Below are 21,867 nucleotides of genomic sequence, written 5' to 3' on the forward strand. Positions count from 1 at the left end.
CCCTCGCACGCCCTCGCCCTGGGCACCCTCCCGCGCCGGCGAGACTCCCGGGTCCTCCTCCTCCTCGCTTCCACCGCTGCCTAGCCGCCCTGCGCTCTCGGGCCGGGCCTGGGGGCCGCTCGGCCCGTGGGGATCGGTGGAGAGCGGAGGGCGCAGCCTCGCCGCCTCCCCCGGACTCTCCTCTCCGCCCCGCCCGCGCCGCGCCCCCACCGCCTCCTCGGGAGAGGGACCTCGAGAGAGGCAGCCCGTGGCCGGCCGGGCTCCGCTGTGCGCGGCGGCGGCGGCGGCGGGGGCAGGGAACGAGCGAGCCGGAGCTCACGAGCCCGAGAGCGGAGAGGCTAGGCGGGGAGGGGACGCGCCGCCGAGCCGGAGCCGGAGCGGCGGTGGCGGCGGCGGCGGAGGGGGAGGGACGGCCCCGCGGACTGACCGACGCACGAACCGACCGAGCGAGGGAGGGACGAGCGACTTGGCCGGCGAGGAGGAGCCGCCCGGGAGGCGGCTGCTGGGCGCTTCCCCGCGCTGCTGGGCGCTCTGCGCCTCGGCGGCCCCCGGCCGCAGGTTCCTCGCGCGCGCGCGGGTCGCGGGGCCTGGGGCCGGCTTCGGCGAAGGTAAGAGGAAAGAGACCGAGCCTTCCGGAGCCAGCGAGTGCGAGGAGCGCTGCTCCCACGCCTGTTGCTCAGGCTGCCCACGCGGCACCCTCCCACTCCCGCGCCCGGGTGGGTGGGCGCTGGGGCGCCGGAAGGATTGGGGGTGGGGCCGGGCCGTGAGGGAGCCGGCAGCCGGCCCGGGGGCGTCGGTTCCCTGGGCTGTGGAGCCACCTCTGGGCACTGAGGCGCTTGGAGGTTTGGGGGTGGGGGTGTGAACCTCTGCCCTCTTGCCATTGGCCTGCCTTGCCTCGCTGGGTGCCAGAAGCAGCGCCCCGAGATCTGGCTGCTGGTGGCGACGGTTTGCTCCGTCCCCGCTCTTTGTGAGCTGGAAAGAGAAATGGCTGAGAGTGGAAGCCAGGAGCCCTTTGGGGCGCTTCGCAAAGTTCTCCAGCCCAGCAAGCCTGTGGTGTGTCTGCCGGAGGCTGAGGGCAGGTCCAGCCGGTCCTGCCTGGCACATCTTCCTCTCCGAGAGCCCTAGGGAGGTCTCTTAAGTGTTACAAGCGGCCCTGGGCAAGGGGTTTCAAAGACTTTTTTTTTTTTTTTCCTTTTTTTTCTTTTTTGCATTACAAGGTGTTTACACTGGGGATGGGCAGAGAACTTACCTGGAATCAACTAAATTCCTGTGCTTGCTTAGTGCTGGCATTCGATTCAGCCCAAGATGTTCTCCTTTCATCCCGGGCAGCCTTGATAAAAGTCAGCAACAGGCTGAGATTCCAGACCTGAAATCAAGGCAAAGAGAGGTCTCCGTGTATTAGACGGAGCCTCTGAACTTTCACGGGGTGATAGGCACGGTGCAGTCGGCAGTCGGGTTTTTACAGGATGGTCACGCACGAATGTAGGTGATCCTTGAATCGATGCCTTATTTACTGTTACTTCAAGGGAGCCTGAATGTTTAATCTAGGGAAAAAAGGGGGCTCCTGGGCATTCAATGCAAAACATGTCTACATTTCCTCATGTGGATACATAGCTAGCCCACCTAAAGGAACTGATGTGTTTATTTTTCCGTGCCGCTTCTTAAATGCTACGAGACACGAGTACACAAGGGACCTCCAGGGGAAGAACGATTAACAGCTTGTTCCCTTTAGCTGTTGAGGAGGCTGCAGACAGAGAGTTTGGGGAAGCTGCCCCGGCCATCCTAGGAGTGGCACTGTGGAGAAGAGGATGTGCGTGTCCCAGGCCTGTGCCCCAAGAATCTCCAGCGTGGTTCCCCTGCTCATTTCATAATAAAATCACACAGACACGGGACAGACTCCCTGGGGGCATGAAACAGTCCCCCAGACCAGCTCCGGTTTCTGGGAACTCTCCATCTAGGTCATTGAAGGGCAGATTTTGGTGGTGTGACTTTTTTTTTTTTTTTTTTTTCTGCTTTATGTCTGTGCTCAAGTGAAGTGTCAAACCATAGGACAAGAGGTCCGACCCCCACCCCCCTTTTTTGATCCTCTGCTTTTAAAATAGAAGCTGCATAGCAGGCAGTGGACTTTTTACAGCAGGGGTAAGTGGTCTCGTTTCCCGTGATTTTTCACCTTTGTCTGCTGAGTTCACCTGGTTTTAACCTCTCTCCCTCCTGCATCTTTCCCTCACCCCGCTGCCAAATCTTTCCCACTGTCAAACTCTTTTTGCCACAAACAGAAATAGCTTCAGAGTTTTCATTTGTAAGGCATCGCGTCCTAGTAACACTGTGGCATGGGAGGCGTGTGCGGTGCCATTGGCTGGAAATGGGGCCGCACCGTAGTGCCTGTCGCAGGGTCCATACCCAGGCCAGCTCTGACAGGCACTGGCACTGTTAGGGGTGAGGGTTGCCTCAGTGGCCTGCAGAAGCCCTGTTTGAGCCAGGTCATCCGTGCAGGGTTGAATGGCGGGTGTGGCTGGTATGGACTTGAGCATGCTGTGTGATAGGATGGCCGCCCTCTTCCAAACCCAGGCGTGTACATGTATGTGCCTGTGCACATACATACTCACGAGCATGGAGAGTGATAGAAGGGTAATTGCTATTTTCTCAGTACTTTGAACCAAAAGGATAGGTTCTCAGTCCCTGGAGACAGTCGGTGCTTGCATGGCCTTCTTGAAAAAGAGTGTCCTGGATTAGGGTACTGGGTAAAAGTTTGCCCTTGGGACAAGAGGCTTTTGGATAGATGGGGAGAGGATTAGTATTGCCTTTCTCTGAGCTCTCAATTATCCATCAGAAAGCAGTTTGTGAATTACTCATAGCCTTTGAAAAGAAAAGTTGACTCAGAGTAAAGAGGGTAAGGGCTTGGAGCTCAAGCTTGCAGAGGCAGGAAGCTGGCGAAAGCTAACAAGGTTCTCCAGGGTACTCCTTGAAGCAGCAATCTCTTAATCTTTGCTCTTTGAACCCCTGCCAGGGCCCATCTCTTTGATAGAGTAGGGGTGTTAGGGGTCATGAGTCAAGGGACCAGGGAGGGCCTGAGGCCCAACCCTTTTTTCTCTCTAGGAGGGTGAGAGAGTTTCTGTGGGTGGACAAGGCCTTAGATTACCTTGGGTTCCCAGTGATGCGGGTCGTGTGCCCTGTTCTGGGTACCAGCCTCATCAGGAATTCCCAGAACTCCCTCTGCTGAGAAGAGGCTCAGGCTAATTGCATCCCCACAGCAACCAGCCCAGATGCTCTACTTCCTGCTCTGCATGGGGAGCTGGAGGCTCTGTGTCCCGCATCCAGGAGAATCATTTGAGCCAATGGGTCCTCGTCACTTTTCTTTTCTAGCTCTTTCATTTCGCAGATGAGGCTTCTTCAACACAGTTAACAGTGGCTTGCTTCCAACAGTTAAGGGTAGTACTAAAACAGAAGGAAGGTCCCCAGAGCCTGCATGCTCAGCTGCCTGCTTCTCCTATGGGAGCATCAGGGTTGGGCTGCACCTAGTTCAGGAAAGCCATTTGACAGTGAGCAAGACAATGGTCTGTTCAAAACACCCCTATATACATTAACTTAGCTACTTTGAAGGAAACTTCTGAGGTCCCGGGCATTTTTCCTGTTATCAATAGGCAGAAACATGATTGGATTTTTGTGGGAAACAAATTAAATGTTGTGTGATATGCAAAAGTTCCCAGAGCTTTGTCAGTGCTCAGGAAACATGACCTGAGTCAGAATTGGAATTATCTATAATCAGTGTTCACCTCATGTTTGTTTCCTGAAACCTCACCCCTTGGAAACCTAAGTATAGGCTGAGGGAGAGGAGCATGTGATCCAAAGAAAACGTAGTTCATTGTAAGGGCGAATGCCGTGAAGACAACCACACAAAGCGGGATGTGTCTCCGAATCTTCTCTCAGGGGTGTGTGGATTACCTGCTATCGTGGATGAATGACCTCCACTCTCCTCCGTTCTCTCAGTTCCTATAATCAAGAGCTCATCAGGCCCATGCTGTTTTTCTATCCTCTAAGCAGTGACACCTATAGGAAATGTCAATGTCATTGTCTTCTGTAGCATCAGAACAACCTCCTTTACTAAGAGAGAGACCTATGAAAAATTCCTCCTTAGCATGCAGGTGGAAAAACTGAGGCAGAGATCAGCTCCTTGAGGACACTTAATTGAGGCTGCCATGAGTCTGCAGACATTCAACTCTCAGGATTTGGATCCAACTATATCTTCCAAGTTTAGTTTAGAGAGGGATCCGCCATCTTTGACAACCCCAGGAAACACAGTAGCACAAACAAGACGTAGAGTTGAACTGACGGAGTGCAAGCGTCATCTATAAACTAGTGTTCTTGGCTTCAGCACCCACTCCAGGATCATATGCTTCATATGGGCTGGACAGAAGGCTGAGATTGCATGACCTTTGTCCTAAAATATATTTGTGGGGCCTAGGGAGTGTTCTGCCTAGGCTCTTAATTCCCAGTGATTTCTGACTATTTACTAATCACTTAGAAAATCATGACAATTCCTTATCTTTAATTTTCTTCATGTGCAAGATATGGACTACAGTGGTGTCTCCTCCAGATTTTTTACCCCCCGGTGGCTTGATGGAAACAATCCATGGATGCATAAGGTACTGAACCTGGTGTGGTCGGTGCTCAGTAATCCATTCAAGGTCAAATCCCTGTCCTGTGCTTCGGGGTTATCAGGATGCTGGGTATCTGTAGGCCTTCGATTTCTTTTCCATGAAATGATGAGCATGATAGATTCCTCTGCCTGGGGTTGCTGTGAAGATTAAATGAGATAGCCACGGGAGACAGTGCAATACCTTTCATAGAGTATCTGGCCATTCATTACTGTTAATGTCATTACTGTTAGTGAAGGAGATATGAAGCACCTGTAACCCAACCTTGACATGGCAGGTGCTAGAGCAGAAAGGCAGTGTGGAGAGCCTAAAGGAAGGAGAGTCTGTGGGAGAGGAGGAAACATCACTAAAAAGGAGAACAGGTAGGATTTTAATGAATAGGGTGAGAGGAGGGACACATACCTATGCGCCAGAGACAGATATCCAGGGTTTGTTCATGAGCTAATGTCTGCTCTTGTTGGAGGATAGGAGGGTACCTGGGCTGTCTGGCTGATAGGTTAAGCTGGGTCCCTTTATGAGGATGCTGGAATGCCAGGCCCCAGAGTTAGGGTTTTATTCCACAGGCTACAGAGTGAAGCACAAACAGAGCCTTGCTGTGAGGAGATTACTCTGAGTAGAATGAATTTCAAGGTAATGGGAGGAATCTGGAGTTGGGGAGGAGGGTGAGACAAGAATGTCAGTGGGAAGGAGGACCAAGGGAATCCAGTCTTTCATAGTGCTTCATGACTTGGCAGCCCTTGAGTAGAGTATGAAAAAGACAATCGGTGAGTGGCCTAGGATGAGGGGTGCTGTGGGCAGAAGGTGAAGAGCAGCATTCTGGATGGAGATAGTTTAAGCCTCTCTGTCTCAGAGTTATCATCTAGGTAGGAAAGTCTAGTAGCAGCAGCTCAGGACCAAAAGAATCAGAAGAGTAAGCATGCCTGGAAAGATGAAGGCCAAAGCTCCCCACAAGTCTCTGTGGAATAAAAACCACCCAACAGCACAACCAAGCCAACAAACAACACGACAAACTCCAAAAGTCACCTCTGCCTCCTTTACTTCAGTGCAGAAATAAACCAAGTGAGTTCTAGAGAATACAAATAACTCTGAGTTAGGATTTGGCTCTGAGCTGTGTGATCAGTTTAGGATTAGTGGAGTTGAGCGTGCCAACCGCAAACAATTTCCCGTCACTGCTACGTGTGTTTCTGTGTCACCACATGTCTTCCCACAGATGGTATACATTTGGGGATTGCAGAGTCATTTCACTATCATCTTTAAAAAAGCCAGATCTGGGAAGGTAAATCTGTTTCCCAAAGCCAAATATAGTTCTCTGTGCCATTATTCCCCCCAATCAGGCAGGTGATGGGAAAATGTGGTGCAAAAAGCTGTGAGTGAAGCGACGAGGGTGCCCAGCCCTGAAGAAGTTTCAAAGGGTGCAGCAGAGGACAGGTGAGGGAGCCTGGCATGGGATGGAGTATTGTTATATAATGGAAGGGAACTCTGGGTTCCAGGCAGATGGAGACAGGAGGCGAGGAAACTAGGGAAGGCAGTGAGCATAGCTCAGCTCCCTCTGAGGAGGGAAAGGGACAGTGTGTGGAAGGTAGGTGGACAGAGAACCCAAGGATTCCTTTACTGGGTGGGAGAGAGATCCTGGTACAACCTCAGGACCTTTCTCTTGTCTGTTAACGGTGCTTCTGAAGGCTGCAACTGGACAATAGGTTGCTAGGGCAAGGATCCAGGCTAAGCATCCCGAAGAGTAAGTAGCAATTTGCTAGAGAATGCCTTCTCTATGGGAGTTAGGGGTAGAACTTTCCTGGGCTCTGGGCTTACTTGAGTCACCTGCAGTGACAGATATTTCCAAACTCAGCCCCGGTCTCCTTCCCACCAGGGAGGAATAGAAAGTATGTGTTTACTTGATCTCCTTCATTGGCACCCTATTCCTGATTACCCTGGTGGATGAAGAGTGAAATAAAAATTAGCATGTTTATCCCACTTTTAAATTCATTTAATGAGAACTCATTTACCCTCTCCCAATTTAAATTTGTAAATAACGCCATAACCTTTCAGAGCTCATTATTACCCATCTTCCCAGATCTTCCTGTTAGAGGCTTTCCTTTCTAAATACTCCTCCCCCCCCCCCCCCGAATTTGACACTTTGTCAGGCAGTCAGCAACATTTGGTGAACCCGCCCTTTGCACAGCCCTTTGTGAGATACTGCCCTCGCATCACTCTTGGGGGTCCCTCTCTTGGTGCTTTCCGTTTTTAACTTGGAGACCTCACCGTTTCAGCCAGCAATGACCCTCCCCTTGTTTCTCTAAAAACCAAAAGTGGGCTCAACCTTTTCTCTGCTCTCTCCTATCCTCCAGGGGTCACTGATCTAACTCCAAGCTGGTGTACACAGTGTCAGAGCAGCTACCAGCCCAAAAGCTGGAGTCACCATGGCGGCGGGAGTTGCAGCCTGGCTGCCTTTTGCCAGGGCTGCAGCCATTGGATGGATGCCAGTGGCCAACTGCCCCATGCCCCTAGCTCCCGCTGACAAGAACAAGCGCCAAGATGAGCTGATCGTCCTCAACGTGAGTGGACGACGGTTCCAGACCTGGAGGACCACTCTGGAGCGCTACCCGGACACCCTGCTGGGTAGCACAGAGAAAGAGTTCTTCTTCAACGAGGACACCAAGGAGTACTTCTTTGACCGCGACCCAGAAGTGTTCCGTTGCGTGCTCAACTTCTACCGCACCGGGAAGCTGCATTACCCACGCTATGAGTGCATCTCTGCGTACGACGACGAGCTGGCCTTCTACGGTATCCTCCCTGAGATCATCGGAGACTGCTGCTACGAGGAGTACAAAGACCGCAAGCGGGAGAACGCCGAGAGGCTCATGGATGACAACGACTCTGAGAACAACCAGGAGTCCATGCCCTCGCTCAGCTTCCGCCAGACCATGTGGCGGGCCTTCGAGAACCCACACACCAGCACCCTGGCACTGGTCTTCTATTACGTGACTGGCTTCTTCATTGCCGTCTCGGTCATCACCAACGTGGTGGAGACGGTGCCATGCGGCACAGTGCCCGGGAGCAAGGAGCTGCCTTGTGGGGAGCGCTACTCGGTGGCCTTCTTCTGCCTGGACACTGCCTGCGTCATGATCTTCACGGTGGAATACCTCCTCCGGCTCTTTGCAGCGCCCAGCAGATACCGCTTCATCCGCAGCGTGATGAGCATCATCGACGTTGTGGCCATCATGCCCTATTACATCGGCCTGGTCATGACCAACAACGAGGACGTGTCTGGGGCATTTGTCACACTCCGGGTCTTCCGCGTCTTCAGGATCTTCAAGTTCTCGCGACACTCCCAGGGCCTACGGATCCTGGGCTACACCCTGAAGAGCTGTGCCTCGGAACTGGGCTTTCTCCTCTTCTCCCTCACCATGGCCATCATCATCTTTGCCACTGTGATGTTTTATGCCGAGAAGGGCTCCTCCGCCAGCAAGTTCACAAGCATCCCCGCATCGTTCTGGTACACCATCGTCACCATGACTACACTGGGGTAAGTCAGCGCCACTGGCCTGGATAAGGTGAAGTTGGGTTGCCTGATACGAACGCTTCCCATGGTGTATCAGGATCGAGGAGAGGAGGCTTGGAGATAAAAGCCCATTACCCAAGTCATGGGGCCAGGGAAGTGGCATAGTGAGAAAAGAGATGAGTGATTTGTTCGTGGGTGGTGACTTGCTCTGAATTGATTCTTTTGGGGGAGGTGAGGCATCCATCTTATAAAACATGGGAAATTACTTCACCATATCTGTTCTGCAGACAAGCAGTGCCATGTGTGTGATGGCAGAGTGGAATGCCTGTAAGGGCTACAGAGACAGAGCAGTGGGTGCTGGGGCAGAAGGCTGTGAGAAGTTGGGTGAATGGTATACCATCTGAACATGCACATTTCCTTCAGTGGTCCTTCCTTTGCTTCTTGGCAGTATATCTGCACGCTACTCTCTCTTTTGCCTCATTTTTTCTTTTCTGCTGCCACAGACACTCACAGGTTTGGCATCTCTGGTTAGAATTTTCCTCAATAGCAATGATTTTGGGTTTTCTGCAAAGCAAGGTACTGGTTTCTTTTTTCCCACTAAAGGTGGAACAGTCTTCTCTTATCAGCTGGAGTCAGAGATGGAATGACCTGGCCTATGTATGTGTCTGTGAAATAGTCTCAGTGGGTCATGTGGTCAGACAAGCAGCAACAGCAACAGAGAGAGAGAGAAGTGCTCAGTGAGGTCTCAGGTGACTTTCTCTTCCGGAGTCTCTGAGTTCTGTGCTCCACTGAGGTCACAAAAATACATTTATGGTGCTGGGATGTGAAGCTTCCCACCAGGGGAAGGGGGCCCAGGAAGGAGATTAAAATCTTCACCCTAACAGGGTTAGAACAAATAAAGGCAGCTTTATGGAGACATAGATTTCAGGGGTTTCTGCCTCAGCCATTAGAACCCATGAGACTAATGAAAAAACCCTCCACAATTCATATGCTGGATCTAGATTTGCTTAGACAAGGGAGTGTTATATTGCTGATGGAGAATTCATGAAGCTTTTTATTTGGTCTTTGATAATTTGGTTGGTGGAATCTTGGTGATTCAATTTTTTTTTTTTCCTGGCTGAACCCCCGTCATGGTGGTGTAGGTCATTCTACAGTGCTTTGTGTGTTTATTGGGAATGGCTGAGCATCTGATTGGACATTTTAAAGTGATTACATTTATCCTTCTGCCACAAGGGAGGAGCAAGGAGGAGAGCGAGGGGTGTCACCGTCCATTTGTGGAGGATACATTTGATCAGGCATTCCCTTTACTCTGTCTATCTAAAGAAAGCTACTTAGCCAAGCCATTCTTTCCAACACCACACGCATGCGCGCACACACACACACACACACACACACACACACACCGTCATGCATACACATACACGCACACGCACACACTTTCAAATAGCTGCTCACCAGAGTGAGTAAGAATGTTTAACTCAGGTACTTTATCTTTCTTGGATCAAATGGTGGGTGTAAGCTTTTGGCAACATGGGATATTTGGGATAAAGTAACCTGGGCACTTGGCTTCATGTTTGTCCCTTCTACGCTGACCATGGCCATCCTTCACCTTCTTAAAGAAACCCAGGTACCCCATCCCAACCCTTAGGTGTGTCCCTGATGTGGTCCTGACCCCTGATGTGGTCCTGACTGCCTAGTGTCCTGAGCAGCCTTATGGTGGGATTCATGATACAAATGGGAGGAACTTGTGCTGGGATAGATCCCAGGCAGACTGATGGGTGTCAGAGTTAAAATGGGATCATTTTGAAGATCAATAGGAACATCACTGGCCACCTGCCCATTCCTTTTTATTATTAGTATAATAGCATCTGGGTGTCTACCGTGTGTCAGCAGTGTGCTAAGCACTTTGCATATATTATCTTTTAAGTCTTCTCAGCAGCCTTGCAAGGTAGGAAAAGTTCTGTACTCTTTAGAGATACAGAAGGTGAGGCTCAGAGCTCATATTTGCAGAGCTGATTTTCAGGTGCCAGTCTGTGTGCCTTTGATGTCCTTTCTCCTTTCACCATACCCCACTGTTCCCAGTCCATCATGGCCTCTAGTAGAAACCAGACCTTCAGGCTTATGACTTTTTAAAGATGGCCTCAGGATGTGTTATTCTAGTCTAGTCATATTACTAGTCGAGAAAGCATTAGCTTGATGAATATTGTACGTCAGCCACTGTCCTGGGCACACAGAAACTTTACACATGACACATTTCCTTCTAGAGAGGCCTGAAGACGGCATTAGAGATGATTGGCTGCTTTCACAGCTAAACTTGGGATTTTACTGCTATTTTTACTGTGGGGGTAACGGTTGATTTCTTTTCGTGTTCAGCTGTAGAGGCAGGTGTGAGTCCAGCATCAGTGGGTGGACAGTGTTGGCCTCACAGTTACTTTTATGGGGTAGAGCAGGGAGCAGGCAGGCTGCAGGAGAAGGTATGTGACAAGGGAAAGAATCTGCTTCTACTGGGGACAGGTGTGGTTCCCCTGCTGGTTCTGGACTGCCTCACTCCACCCCTCCACCACAGTCATGAACATGTTTGTTTCTCTGCCCCCAAAACCTAGCTTCTGAGGAGAGAATCAAATGAGCTAGGAAAACTTTTCGTCCTCTCTTCCTTCAATTCAGACAAGTTACTTTTCCTCCTTCCACCTTGTCTGACTGTAGCTTTGGTCTAGATCAAGCTACTTTGACTTTGACCTGAGCTGGCAGTTGGCACCATTACCAGGCTCGTTTGTTTGGCTATACATAGCAGGTGCTTGGCAAAATGCTTTTTAATGGAGGGGTCAGTGTAAATGGGGCACCTTCCCCATTTGCTTGATACTGTTCTCAGTGTCTTCTGGATGCAGCTGCCCTTTCTTGAGGGTAAATTTAAGATTTGAGCCTGCAGCCCTGCAGCCCTGCAGGCCTGGATGCTCTGTCCCAGCTCTGCTGTTCCAGAAGAGAAGAGAGCACACTGTACTCGGTGACTGATCTGTCCACTGAGATGCTCTACAGGACCACATGGATCTTCTGGCCCTTACTAGGGGACTGTCTGACTCAAGCCTGGAAAGCTTTCCCTTTCTCCTGGCTGCTCTCTGTCCAAACCGCATTCACTGGTTAATTTTAGCCCTGTTCAACCACTGAAGGAAGTTCGTCTTTTTCTTAGTCTGTGTCGAATTTGAGCCCCACGTGACTAGGAACTATGAAAGGCCAACTCTGCAGTGGTCCCGTTGCTTCCAGCAGCTCCCAGCACACACCAACCAGGTCTGTTGCCCCTCCCTGTCCTACCCCTTCATTTTTAATCAACAATACCGTCTTCAGCTCCTTCTCAGAGCAGTACTAGCCAACAATGCTAAGAGCCAAGATAAGTGAAGGTGTTTGCTCTGCCAGGCTCCGGTTGCCATCTCTGCCTGCTTCCTTACCACCTCACTCATGTGTTAGTAGATGTCCTCCAGGGAAGGATCTCCTGAAGCCAATTATCACCATTTATTTAATACTTCAAAATACTTTAAGCACACAAGAACAACTGACAGCCCAGATTATCACCCAGGCTTGTCTTTTCTTGTCAGGCTCCTGTGCCGCTAGGAGAGACCCCTGAGCTGTGCCCAGGCTTCCCTTGTGCTCCCTTGACAGTTGAGCTCCCAGTTGCACCATTTAAGGATTAATTTCCGTGTTCATAATTGATGCTATAAATAAAACAAATCCCCAATTATCTCAGTTAACAGAGAACAGAGGAAAGGGATAACGTGGAACTCCCAATATTAAATAAGACCAATATAACTAGTTTGGGAAGATAGTCTATGAGGTGATTTTTATCAAAGCAAATTTTCTTTCCTTAATTTTGCTGGGCTTGGCTTAGCATTATGGCTGACCTGTATTGGCTGAGCAAAGTCCTCGGGGCAGCTCAGGTAAGGACAGGGGGATGCAAGAAGTTGGGAGCTTTTGGGTGTGCGTCCAGGGAGCCAGCAGGGGAGGGCAGCTTCAGGCCTGGATGGGCCAGACTGCTTTTGGATTTCTGAAGGAGGGTGAGTTGGGCCTGAGAAAGGTAGGGAAGGTATGGAGCAGCCTCTGCTCCTTATGTGGTGGCTCACTGCCACTGTTGACTCGGTTACATAATTGTCATCTGCAGCCTATCTGTCACCCTGTGCTCTGAGATGAGAGCATTTTTGACAGTGTCCAAAAATCACTTTAACAAAAGCAGAATCGATTTTTTTTTCCTCAACTTCTTCCAAGCACGAAGCAGTCTCCAAGTGATTTGCATTTCCCTTTAAGACCTAATCCTGGAGGGAACCTGCAGGAGGCTCCAGGAGGCAGGAAGACTCCAGTTGGGAAGTAGAGAGAGGAACACTAAAGATTGGGGTTCTTCTCATCAAGCTCCCCTGATGCCAGATATGGAACTTATCTGAGATGTGTTTTTATTAACCCTTCAATTTTCAGTATTCTGTCTATACTTTCACAGGGATCACCAGTTACCTCAGTCTAAATACTGGCTGACAATGTTATCTGTGTGGGGTGGACCCCTGCCCAAAGGTCTGCTCGTATTTCCCTTCCTGAGGATGAATGACCTTCAGGTTTTTTGTTTGTTGACATTTCTTAAAACTGATAGTTCCCTGGTACTGAAAATTTCCAAGAGAGGTTGCAAGCTTACATCTCAATGAGGAAACTCTCATTCCATCAGAGTATGTGAATGCCTACTGTGCACCAGAGAGTGTTGCTGACTCCGAGAAGACACAAGCAGTATAATTGCATTCCAGTCCTACGTAAATTTGCAAAGTGTACCAAACAAGGTGCATTTGCCTTCCTCAGAACATGACCAATCATCTTCCAAACGGAAATCTCCAATGTCTTTTCCCAGAAGTCTTCCCAGCCTTTGAAGGCCACCCTCTTGCCTCCCATCCTGCCACTGCTGTATTTCACTGACTTTGTTTCTGTATCTTTACCACTAGATTGTGAAGTCTTCAAGTGCGTACCTTCAAAGATCACCTGGCCTGATAGTGTAGTGGGCCTCAATCCCTATTTGTTTGACCAAGCAGGTTTGTACCTTAGCTTCCTCAGCTTCAACTTCCCTGTTCAAGACACATGAGAATCAAAAACAGGCCTCTGTAGATATCATCCATGCTGTCATGTCATGTAGGATGTTTGTGGGCAGAACAGACATGGAGGACAAACACTGTGTGACGCTTCAGCCTTTGGAGGGCTGGAACTTACTGCAAGGAATGTTTGCTGTGACCCCTTGTGTACGCAGTATTTGGCTACACAACCGTGATTATCTTGAGATAGTCCAAGGCCATGGAGGAGCATAAAGAGAACCTGCCCATCATGTCTCTATTCATTCAGCTATTTATTCCTCAAATATTAAGTTCTGGGCATTAGAATTCAGCAGTAAAGAAAACATTCCATGCAGCTTGTATGCTAAAGGAAAGGACAATTCTGTAAATAGATAAGCAAATAAATATGTGTTATTAGGATACATAGAAGAATAAAGCACATCATGACACATAGGAGGTGCTGAACATACTTATTCTCTAGCAGCCAGGCCTCCTGGAAACAGGTCAGAGGCTTAAAACTCTCCAGGGACTTCCTGTTCAGAGCCACGGTGGCATAGTTGTTACAAGCAGCATGCTTGAGCTGATTCTTCCCATTATCTTTCTGATCTCCTGCCACCTCCCTGCAGAAATTCCATTAGGAATTTCCTTGCTGTTCCAAGAATACCATAAAGACCCTCCTACCTGATGATCTTTGCGGGTGTTATTCCTGCTCTTCTCTGTGCTGTCCATATTCCTTCAGGTCCCTACTCAGCGTCTGAGAGGCCCTTCTTGATCCCTTAACATAAAATAGCTTGGCAGTAATCCAGGCACGAGGTGGTGGTGGCATCATGGGCGAGAGCAACAGAGATTGGCAAACAGAAAGATCCTTGTCTGTGTAGTGACAGAGGGCTGGGATGCTAGCTCAGTGCCTGCTGCGTAAGCGCAAGGACTTGAGTTTGGATCCCCAGCACCCACTTAAAAGCCAGGCGCAGCGGCACACTCGGGCTCCCGCACTGGAGTGAGGGGGTGTATGAAAACAGGTGAGTCCCTGAAACTCATCGGCCGGTCAGATAGCTGGGTTGAGGAGCTTCAGACGAGAAACCCTGTCTTACAAATTAAAAGTAGAAAGAGATAGAGGAAAGAGGCCTGAGGTTGGCCTCTGGCTTCTACATGCGTGTGTTGTAGGGTATCTACTTGTTAGTGCGTACAAGCAGATATCCACTCCCCTCCAACACACACACAGTGAAAGCTGAAACGAGAAAGCTCTCTCAGAAAACATTCACTAGCCTTTCCCCCATTAAGCCAGCTGAAAAGTTCACCACAGGAGTTAGCCATGAAGACCTCTCACACCCTTTGGGAGAACATTTGGCAAGAAGAGGCTTGTATGGTGACTTCAAAACCTAGGGCGGCTAAGACATCAGCAGGGACCCAGCAAGCTGGGAGGACCGTGTTATAGCCACAACATTGACAGAGGGAGGACGCAGGCTGGCAGCCGGGGTGGGAGACTACATGGAACTTTCCCTCTTTCCTACCCAGGCAATAGCTACTGACATGTGCTTACTGTCATAAGGGGCTAGCCTTGGCACAGAGGTCACTCTAAGACTATGGTGTCTGCTTAATCATAGAGTTGACCCAGGGCTCCTGTATTGCAGAAGAGGTTAATGCACAGGAGCGGCACTTGAACGGCTCAGGTGCCTCACCTTTGAGATGCCTTTGCTTTGTGATCTGGCAGTTCAGATCGCTGCAATTTTTGGAAAAGGATTTCCATGCTGGTATTCATTTCACAGCTCTCTTCCGGAATGTCTGGAAATCAATCTCAACCCCTCTCTCTGCTCGGCTTTGTTTGTGCTTCTCTCTTTAAACACACCAGTAAACACAAACATGATTCTTCCCAAGGAACCACAATTATTCTGCCTTGAAATACTGTAAACAAAAAAACAGAGGGCCCTCCCTCTTCCCAGCCAGGGAAGGGCCCCTCAGCTGCGGCTTGAATGTGTTCAGTTTTTTTCTCCTCAGAAGAGTGGTTGTCCTAGACCATGCAAACCTCCAGACCATACTCCACAAAGGCTGGGCACTCTGAGCCAAGGAGCAGAGTAGAGTAACCTTCCAGCATCCTTGGGCACATGAGCCTGCATGTACCTAGTCATTTCTGGGATGCTGACACTGGAATTCTCATTCATACAGATTCTTCTTTTGGTGATGTTCAAGTCAGTATTTGTCTTCTGATAAGACGAAAGTCAGCCCTCAGAAATCACCTTTGGACCTCAGACTAACTCCTACGAAAGATTTGTTTGTTTTTTTGAGAAAGGAGTTACTCCTGTGGTTGGGGGCATCCACTGGACAGGCTCCAGGTTGAGTTCGGTTGCTTTTTTTGTCCATCTTGCTTTCCTCGGGACACACCAGCATCATAGAAATGGTAGGTGTGTGGGAAGGTGAGACTGGGGAGGGAAGGGAGCCTAGCCTTGGCTGACCGTGACTGGATGGAAGAAGATTACATTTAGCTCATGTAATCATATTCTGGGTGCCAGGACTCAAATGAGTGTCATTAAACTGAATCAGAAAAATCGTTTTAATATAAGTGCCACCTCACACACAAGCTAGTTGATGGAGAGATGGATGAGGCTGGAGACGCCTCCTTTGTAACACGATGCTGTAAAATCCCATCACCTTCATTATTTCCCACCAAGCCAACACATCATAATACCCATGAGTGGCAGAACAGCTTGAATTTAATATACAGAAAGTCCAATCAAACAATAAATGGATGGAACTATATAAAGAAACCATTTTCTGGGAGGCTGGCTCCATTCTCTGGGATTCAGCTCCCTGACACATGAAATGCGCATCAATTTTCACCAACTAATGCAGCTGCCGAATCGCCATATGCGATATTTGTTTGCTTCAGAAATGGCAAAGGGGACCTTTCCCTCCTACATTAACTGGCTATCAATGCAAAATTGCAAGTCTCCTTTTCTTTGATTTGCATCCAGTGGCTCCCAGTGGCACAGCAAGGTACCTTGCTTGCAGTGCCAACCAGAATGGAAGTGTGGCCCTTCCTTCATCCAGGAACCTTACCACGCTCAGTGGCACTTCATCTTCCTCAAATAACTAGTAGCCGCCAGGGTGAGTACTGTATGGGGCTGAGCATCTGAACTCTCGGCAGCTGTTCTAGAGCATATCTTGGGATGTGCTGCCATACCCTGAATGGCTGTGACATTGTTCTGATGGCCTGTGGTCCCTCTTTTGAGGTTGGAGCAAATGTCTCATTGTCCACTGGGCTCCACCCATGAACATGGCTCCGCATATTACCTTCCACCCCTATCTCCCAGTGAGTTATGGAGAGATGACAAATGCAAATATCAATAGATCAGTCAAACAGAAGAAAATAAAACTAGCTGCTCAAAATCATACAGTACTGCCAAAGGCTGATAGAAAATAGTGTGGGTTGTTTTTGTGTCTTTTTACCCCCTTCTGTATGGAATCCTTTTCAAAGTTATTTTTCTAATGACATGAATAGCAGAGAACTAACTGTAATTACAGGTAAGAAGCATCATTATTTTACTTTTACTTCTTTCTGGGCATGTGTACATTAGCAGTGAGGAAAGCTTAGGAGAATTGAACTAACCAGGATCAAAACCATAGATAGCATACATCTCATTTGATTCAATAAGTATTATTGAATATTGAATATTTGCAGGGTAAATTATAAGGTTAATTCTGGAGATCTAAAAATAAATAAGATGGCTGGATATGTAGCTCAGAGGTACAGTGTGTGGCTAGTGTGTGCAAGGTCAATGGTTCAATCCCCAACTGCTGCAATGAATGGGATGGGGGAAATTCAGAATGAGGGATGGGGAGAAAAAGAGAGGAGAGGAGAGGGGAGGGGAGGGGAGGGGAGGGGGGAGGGAAAGGGACAGGAGGGGAGAGGTAAAGAGGAGATGACAGGAGGGGATGAGAGGGGAGGGGAAGAGAGGAAAGGAATATCCTGAGAAGTTTATGGTACAGCAGGAGATATGAGTATGTTCACAAGGATGTACAAGAAACAAAGGGTCATGTTCTGAAAAGACCAGAAGTTTGTATTGCAGAATAAATATTTAATATTTACTGATAATGAATGATTGACCTCACAGAAGAGGTAACATTTTAGCCAGACCGACAATGGCAAGCAGGATTTTAATAAGTAGGAATGGGAAACCCAAGTAAATCATGAAAGGGAAAGGGCATGAAGCTTAGGAAGCTTAACTGCTGTTTGCTGGTGTTTAGTATATAAGAACAGGAAAATGGCTTATAATAAGAAGGAACAAAAGGTTTGCTTGAGACTCAGAGGACCCAAATAGGAAGGCAAGGAGCTCATTTGGTAGTCATTAGGTATCACTGAAGATGTTCTGGGCTCATCCATGAGGTAGATTCACTTGGTAGCTGGCTCCTGGATGAATGTTAGAAGATCTCTTGGATTCAAGATGGTCATCCATGGATTGATCAATTAAGAGATAAAGAAGGCCCGACCAAGAGGAAGAAGATGTGGAGTGGGGTGTGGAAACATCTTCCAGAAGAGGAGGTAGTTTTCTCTGTTGAAGGGAACTTTGTCCTTTTCTCTCTTAGGTTATAGGAGGTTTTTTTTTTGGGGGGGGTACATGTATATGTGTTCTAGGTTTTAATTTGGTATTTTGCTTTGTATCAGAGAAACTGTTAGGCTAAATAAAGTTTGGTTGTTTTGTGGGGAAAAAAAAAGAGCCTGACCTGAGATAGTTACAGCAGAACAAGAGAGGACTTGAATGGAAACACAGCCAGGAGGAGTCTGAAGGAACTTTGGTACAGAAGAATGTCTAATGAGCATAAAGCTGCAGATATTAGAGAAGGAACATGCTGGTGGGGTATTCAAGGGAGAAGGACCATGGCCTTGAATTTGGATCTGTGAAGTTTTCTGATAACCCCAGATGTCCTCTACATAGAAAATGGCTCTGGGGCTCAGCTGGGAGAGCAAAGCTAAAACTAGTGGCAGGGTGCTGAGGAAGGACTCTTGAGCAATTCTTGCTGGTTGTTTTACTTGGGTGCACAGCCCCATTAGGAACATTGGTACCAGCCCGGTACAGTGCCTATTCCAGCACTCAGGAGGCAGAGGCAGGAGGATTCCTGTGAGTTCAAGACCAGCCTGATCTACAAGGAGGGGCCAGGACAGCCAAGGCTACACAAAGAGACCCTGTCTCGGAAAAAAAAAAAAATCTAACAAACAAAGAAAAACATTGCTACCATTTGCATATAACTATACTAACGGGTCTGTCTAGTCTGTCTTCTTCGCCTCTGGAAGTTCACTTTCATACTGTGTTTCTGCTATAACTAAAAGGGAAGATGCGTCCTCTGAGTCAAATAAGGTTTATTTTTAGTGTCCAACAATGATAAATAAATAACAGCTCCCACCAGGGGAAAATTTTTTTGTCTGGGTTTTGCAATAGCAAATAAATAAATATGCCCTTATGTTGGCATGTAGATGAGATGAGATTGAAATGGTCACAAACAGACCAATAACCACCTCTGCCTGACTTGAGGGGATGCTGATGCAGTCTTTGCTGGTCCTTTGTCAGGTGTCAGGCCTTGAGACATTTCTTCTCCCACTTGTTTTTTTCTGCCCTTGGGGTGGGGCATGTTACCTGCATCTGTTGAATCATTAGACCCATCCTCTGATGTGGCCCCTTCCCCAATTTGGGGCCCTTGGAAAGTAGCTAGGGAATATACTGCTTTCATAATTCAGTAAACATGCCTCCCAGCAAACAAGACACAACTCTAGCTCCTATCAGGAGCTTCAAAGAGAGAGGGGAAATAAAGCATGAGGTGGGTATTTGACCCCACCCTGCACATGAGAAGCCTGCGACAGTGTGCCCACACTTTCACACTGCAGTCACACTGAGGTCTTTTGATGTCATTGGAGTTTACTGGGCCTCCTAATGAGTCTTGCTCCAATAAATGACGTCTGTGCTCACAGAGCTGTATCCCAGGCCTCATTAAGGTAAGAGCCATGAGTGAGACAAGAGAGGAAGGGGACAGTGAAGGCAGCATGTTAACGAGGGCTCCATGGAGGATGTATGGCATTTCAGCTAGACCTTGAAAGACCCTGGCAGAAAAATTAAATGCATTAATTTGGCCATTTATTTAACAGGTATAGAGAGAATGCCATGCATAATACCAGGGCAGTTCTCAACCTATGGGTCACAACCCCTCTGTGAAGGACGTATTTCAGATATCCTGAATATCAAATATTTACATTACAATTCATAACAGTAACAACATTACAGTTATGAAGTAGCAACAAAAATAATTTTATGTTGGTCACCACAACATGAGGAACTGTATTAAAAGGTGGCAGCACTAGGAAGGTTGAAGGCCACTGTACTAGAGCATGAAGAAGAATATGTGGACAGAACAGAAAATTCTTGGAGCTGACATTTTAGTAGGGCCTGCAATAAACAAATGTATAATGAGTTAAATGAATGAGATGAGAATGAAATATTGACTTAAAATCTGTAAGGCTTGGGCTAAATCTGGGAAGGAAAAGGACGGGGAGGCCTGATGTATAGGGAAGTCTGAGGGGCCATAGGACCAAAGGGCAGAGGGACAGCAGCTGCTCCCGGTTTCCTTAGTGAGAGGACCCCCAGCAGTTGGTTAGGACACAGTGATGACTTAAGAGCTGTGATTGGGCCTCATTGGGCCTGTAATTCAGCAGAGAAGTGAGTGTTTGCCATCTGTGCTGAAGACTGAATGAATAGAAATAGGTTCACTCTGACCGGGAGAAACTACTGCCATTACTTTAACAACAGTAAAATGATGCTTAGCTTCAACAGTGGCCTAGGTATAAGCTCAGGGCAGGTTGTTTAGACGCATCTCGCTCTCCCAGCTGCCTTAGAAAAGATGTGTCACTGTTGCATCTGGTTTATAGTTGGGTCTTGAGGCCGCCTCAAGAGTGATTGCTTCTCTCTGGAGGGACTGGGATTCCCAGAGTGTTGGTCTGTGTAGCATCTACTCTTGCCCTGTTAACCATCAGCCACTTCTGTCTAAAGGAAACTGGAATGTGTTTCCTGAAAAAAAAAATATTACTTTCTTGGCTCTGCCATGTGCAAAGGAGAGAAAGACACAAGTGCCCCAAATCACAAACAATGCGGGGTTCATGTACAAAAGTTATGAAAGGGAAGGACAGACACAGAATGTAACATAGAAAATGTCTGAGGGCATGAAGACCAAGCCAGTGGGCGTAGGCGTGTGGGAGTTGGGCTTGTCTGAAATGATGGGACGGAGACACTGGTGACAAGCAGGTGGGGAGTTCACCAATAGGCAAAGCACAGCTGATGGAAAGGAGGGAAGACAGAAAAGGCAGAGATGGGAACTTCCACTATATTGCAAACTCTCCCTCACCCCTCAAAATAGGTACAAGAGAGGAAATGTGCGTACTATAAAAATAGCTTTTATAAGAACTTTTCAAGACTATTTCCTTGCCTGGAAGTTTCTGGCTCCAAGTGGCCTTGTTTCGTGGCACCCCTTATGACTCCAGAGGCCTTTGGTTACCTCTCAGCCTTCTAGCTGGCCTCTCCCAGTCCCCTTAGAGATCACAGCTCTGCCCAGTTCAGAATTGAGACACTGGATAGCTAGGAAAGAGGGCCGTGCTCTTCCCCTGACACCAGGCCTCCTGGTACGGGTTTCCCTTGCCCTTAGCACCTGGCACTTTGTAGTGACCTCTGCCCACTTTTACTCCCAGAAAGATGGGCAGAGGGGTAGAGGAGCTACCTGGGAGTGTAGCCCCTGAGCTGTCACAGCCGGTGCTGTGCCCCCCTTGAGGAGTCCTGGTGCCAGGTGTGGATGGCTCTCCCTTCAGGGTATCCTCATTCCCACTCTGCTGGTTTTTCCAGCAGTGTGGTGATGGGACCGTTCTGCCTCTTTGGTGCTATTCTTGCATGGGAGAGATGCAAAAGGACCATACCCAGTATGTGATCTTAGGGTATTTCTGCATCTCCTTCTTTCTCAGCCCCTCTCTCTTCTTCCTGCAAAACCTCCTGGGAGTTCTCCCAAGATTTCCGAACCTGAGAAAGCCTGTCCATGGCCTTGACCTCTACCTCCAGCCGCATCTCCTCCATCAGCAGAAATTTGTTTCAAGCAGGGAAGGGGCGTGGTGTCAGTTAATAAAATATTGTCCTGCAGCTGGACTGGCATGCTCAGAGCTTGGGCAGAGCTCAGGGAAAGATTAGGAAGCTCCATGCCCACTCCCTGGTCCCCACCCCTACACTGTGCCTGACTTCCGAATATCTCCATGTAAGGGCAACTTCTCATCTGAGGAGGAGAGGCTGTGGAGTCCACACTCTGAGTGTAGTACTTTATGGCTGAGCTGGCGAAGTCCTGCAGCTGGGGTAGGGCTCTGGGGGACCATGGAAAAGCCACCAAATTGGAAACCAGGGGAGGTGACTATAGAACTAGTTTTGGGGGCGGTATGACCTTTGGAAGGTTATCTCTCCTCTCTGGTTATCAGTGTCTTCTTCTGAATGATGAGAAGGATGCATCTGATGAGTTCTCAGTTCCTAGCCAACTACTAAAGCCTGGAGCCATTTCTATTTCCAAGGAAAACAGATCATTAGCTTAGTATCCTGGGTTATCCACAGCCTGAAGAACTGGCCTTTAAATGGTCAGA

The 21,867-nt window shown here is 48.5% G+C and overlaps 1 protein-coding gene across 2 annotated transcripts in view; it reads left to right on the top strand.

The window, feature by feature from the left end:
- The first annotated feature begins 422 nt into the window (after positions 1-422).
- Kcnd3 (potassium voltage-gated channel subfamily D member 3) overlaps positions 423-21,867 on the top strand; it is a 225,835-nt gene continuing 204,390 nt past the window's right edge. For both annotated transcript variants that reach the window (XM_055628938.1, XM_055628947.1), the window contains exons 1-2: positions 423-608; positions 7,001-8,178. In XM_055628938.1, coding sequence (XP_055484913.1) covers positions 7,073-8,178 — 1,106 coding nt within the window. In that variant the 5' untranslated portion in view covers positions 423-608; positions 7,001-7,072. The remainder of the gene's footprint in view (positions 609-7,000; positions 8,179-21,867) is intronic.

Source organism: Psammomys obesus, unplaced genomic scaffold, assembly GCF_907164565.1.
Source record: "Psammomys obesus unplaced genomic scaffold, mPsaObe1.curated_primary_1811, whole genome shotgun sequence".
Classification (NCBI taxonomy): Eukaryota; Metazoa; Chordata; class Mammalia; order Rodentia; family Muridae; genus Psammomys; species Psammomys obesus.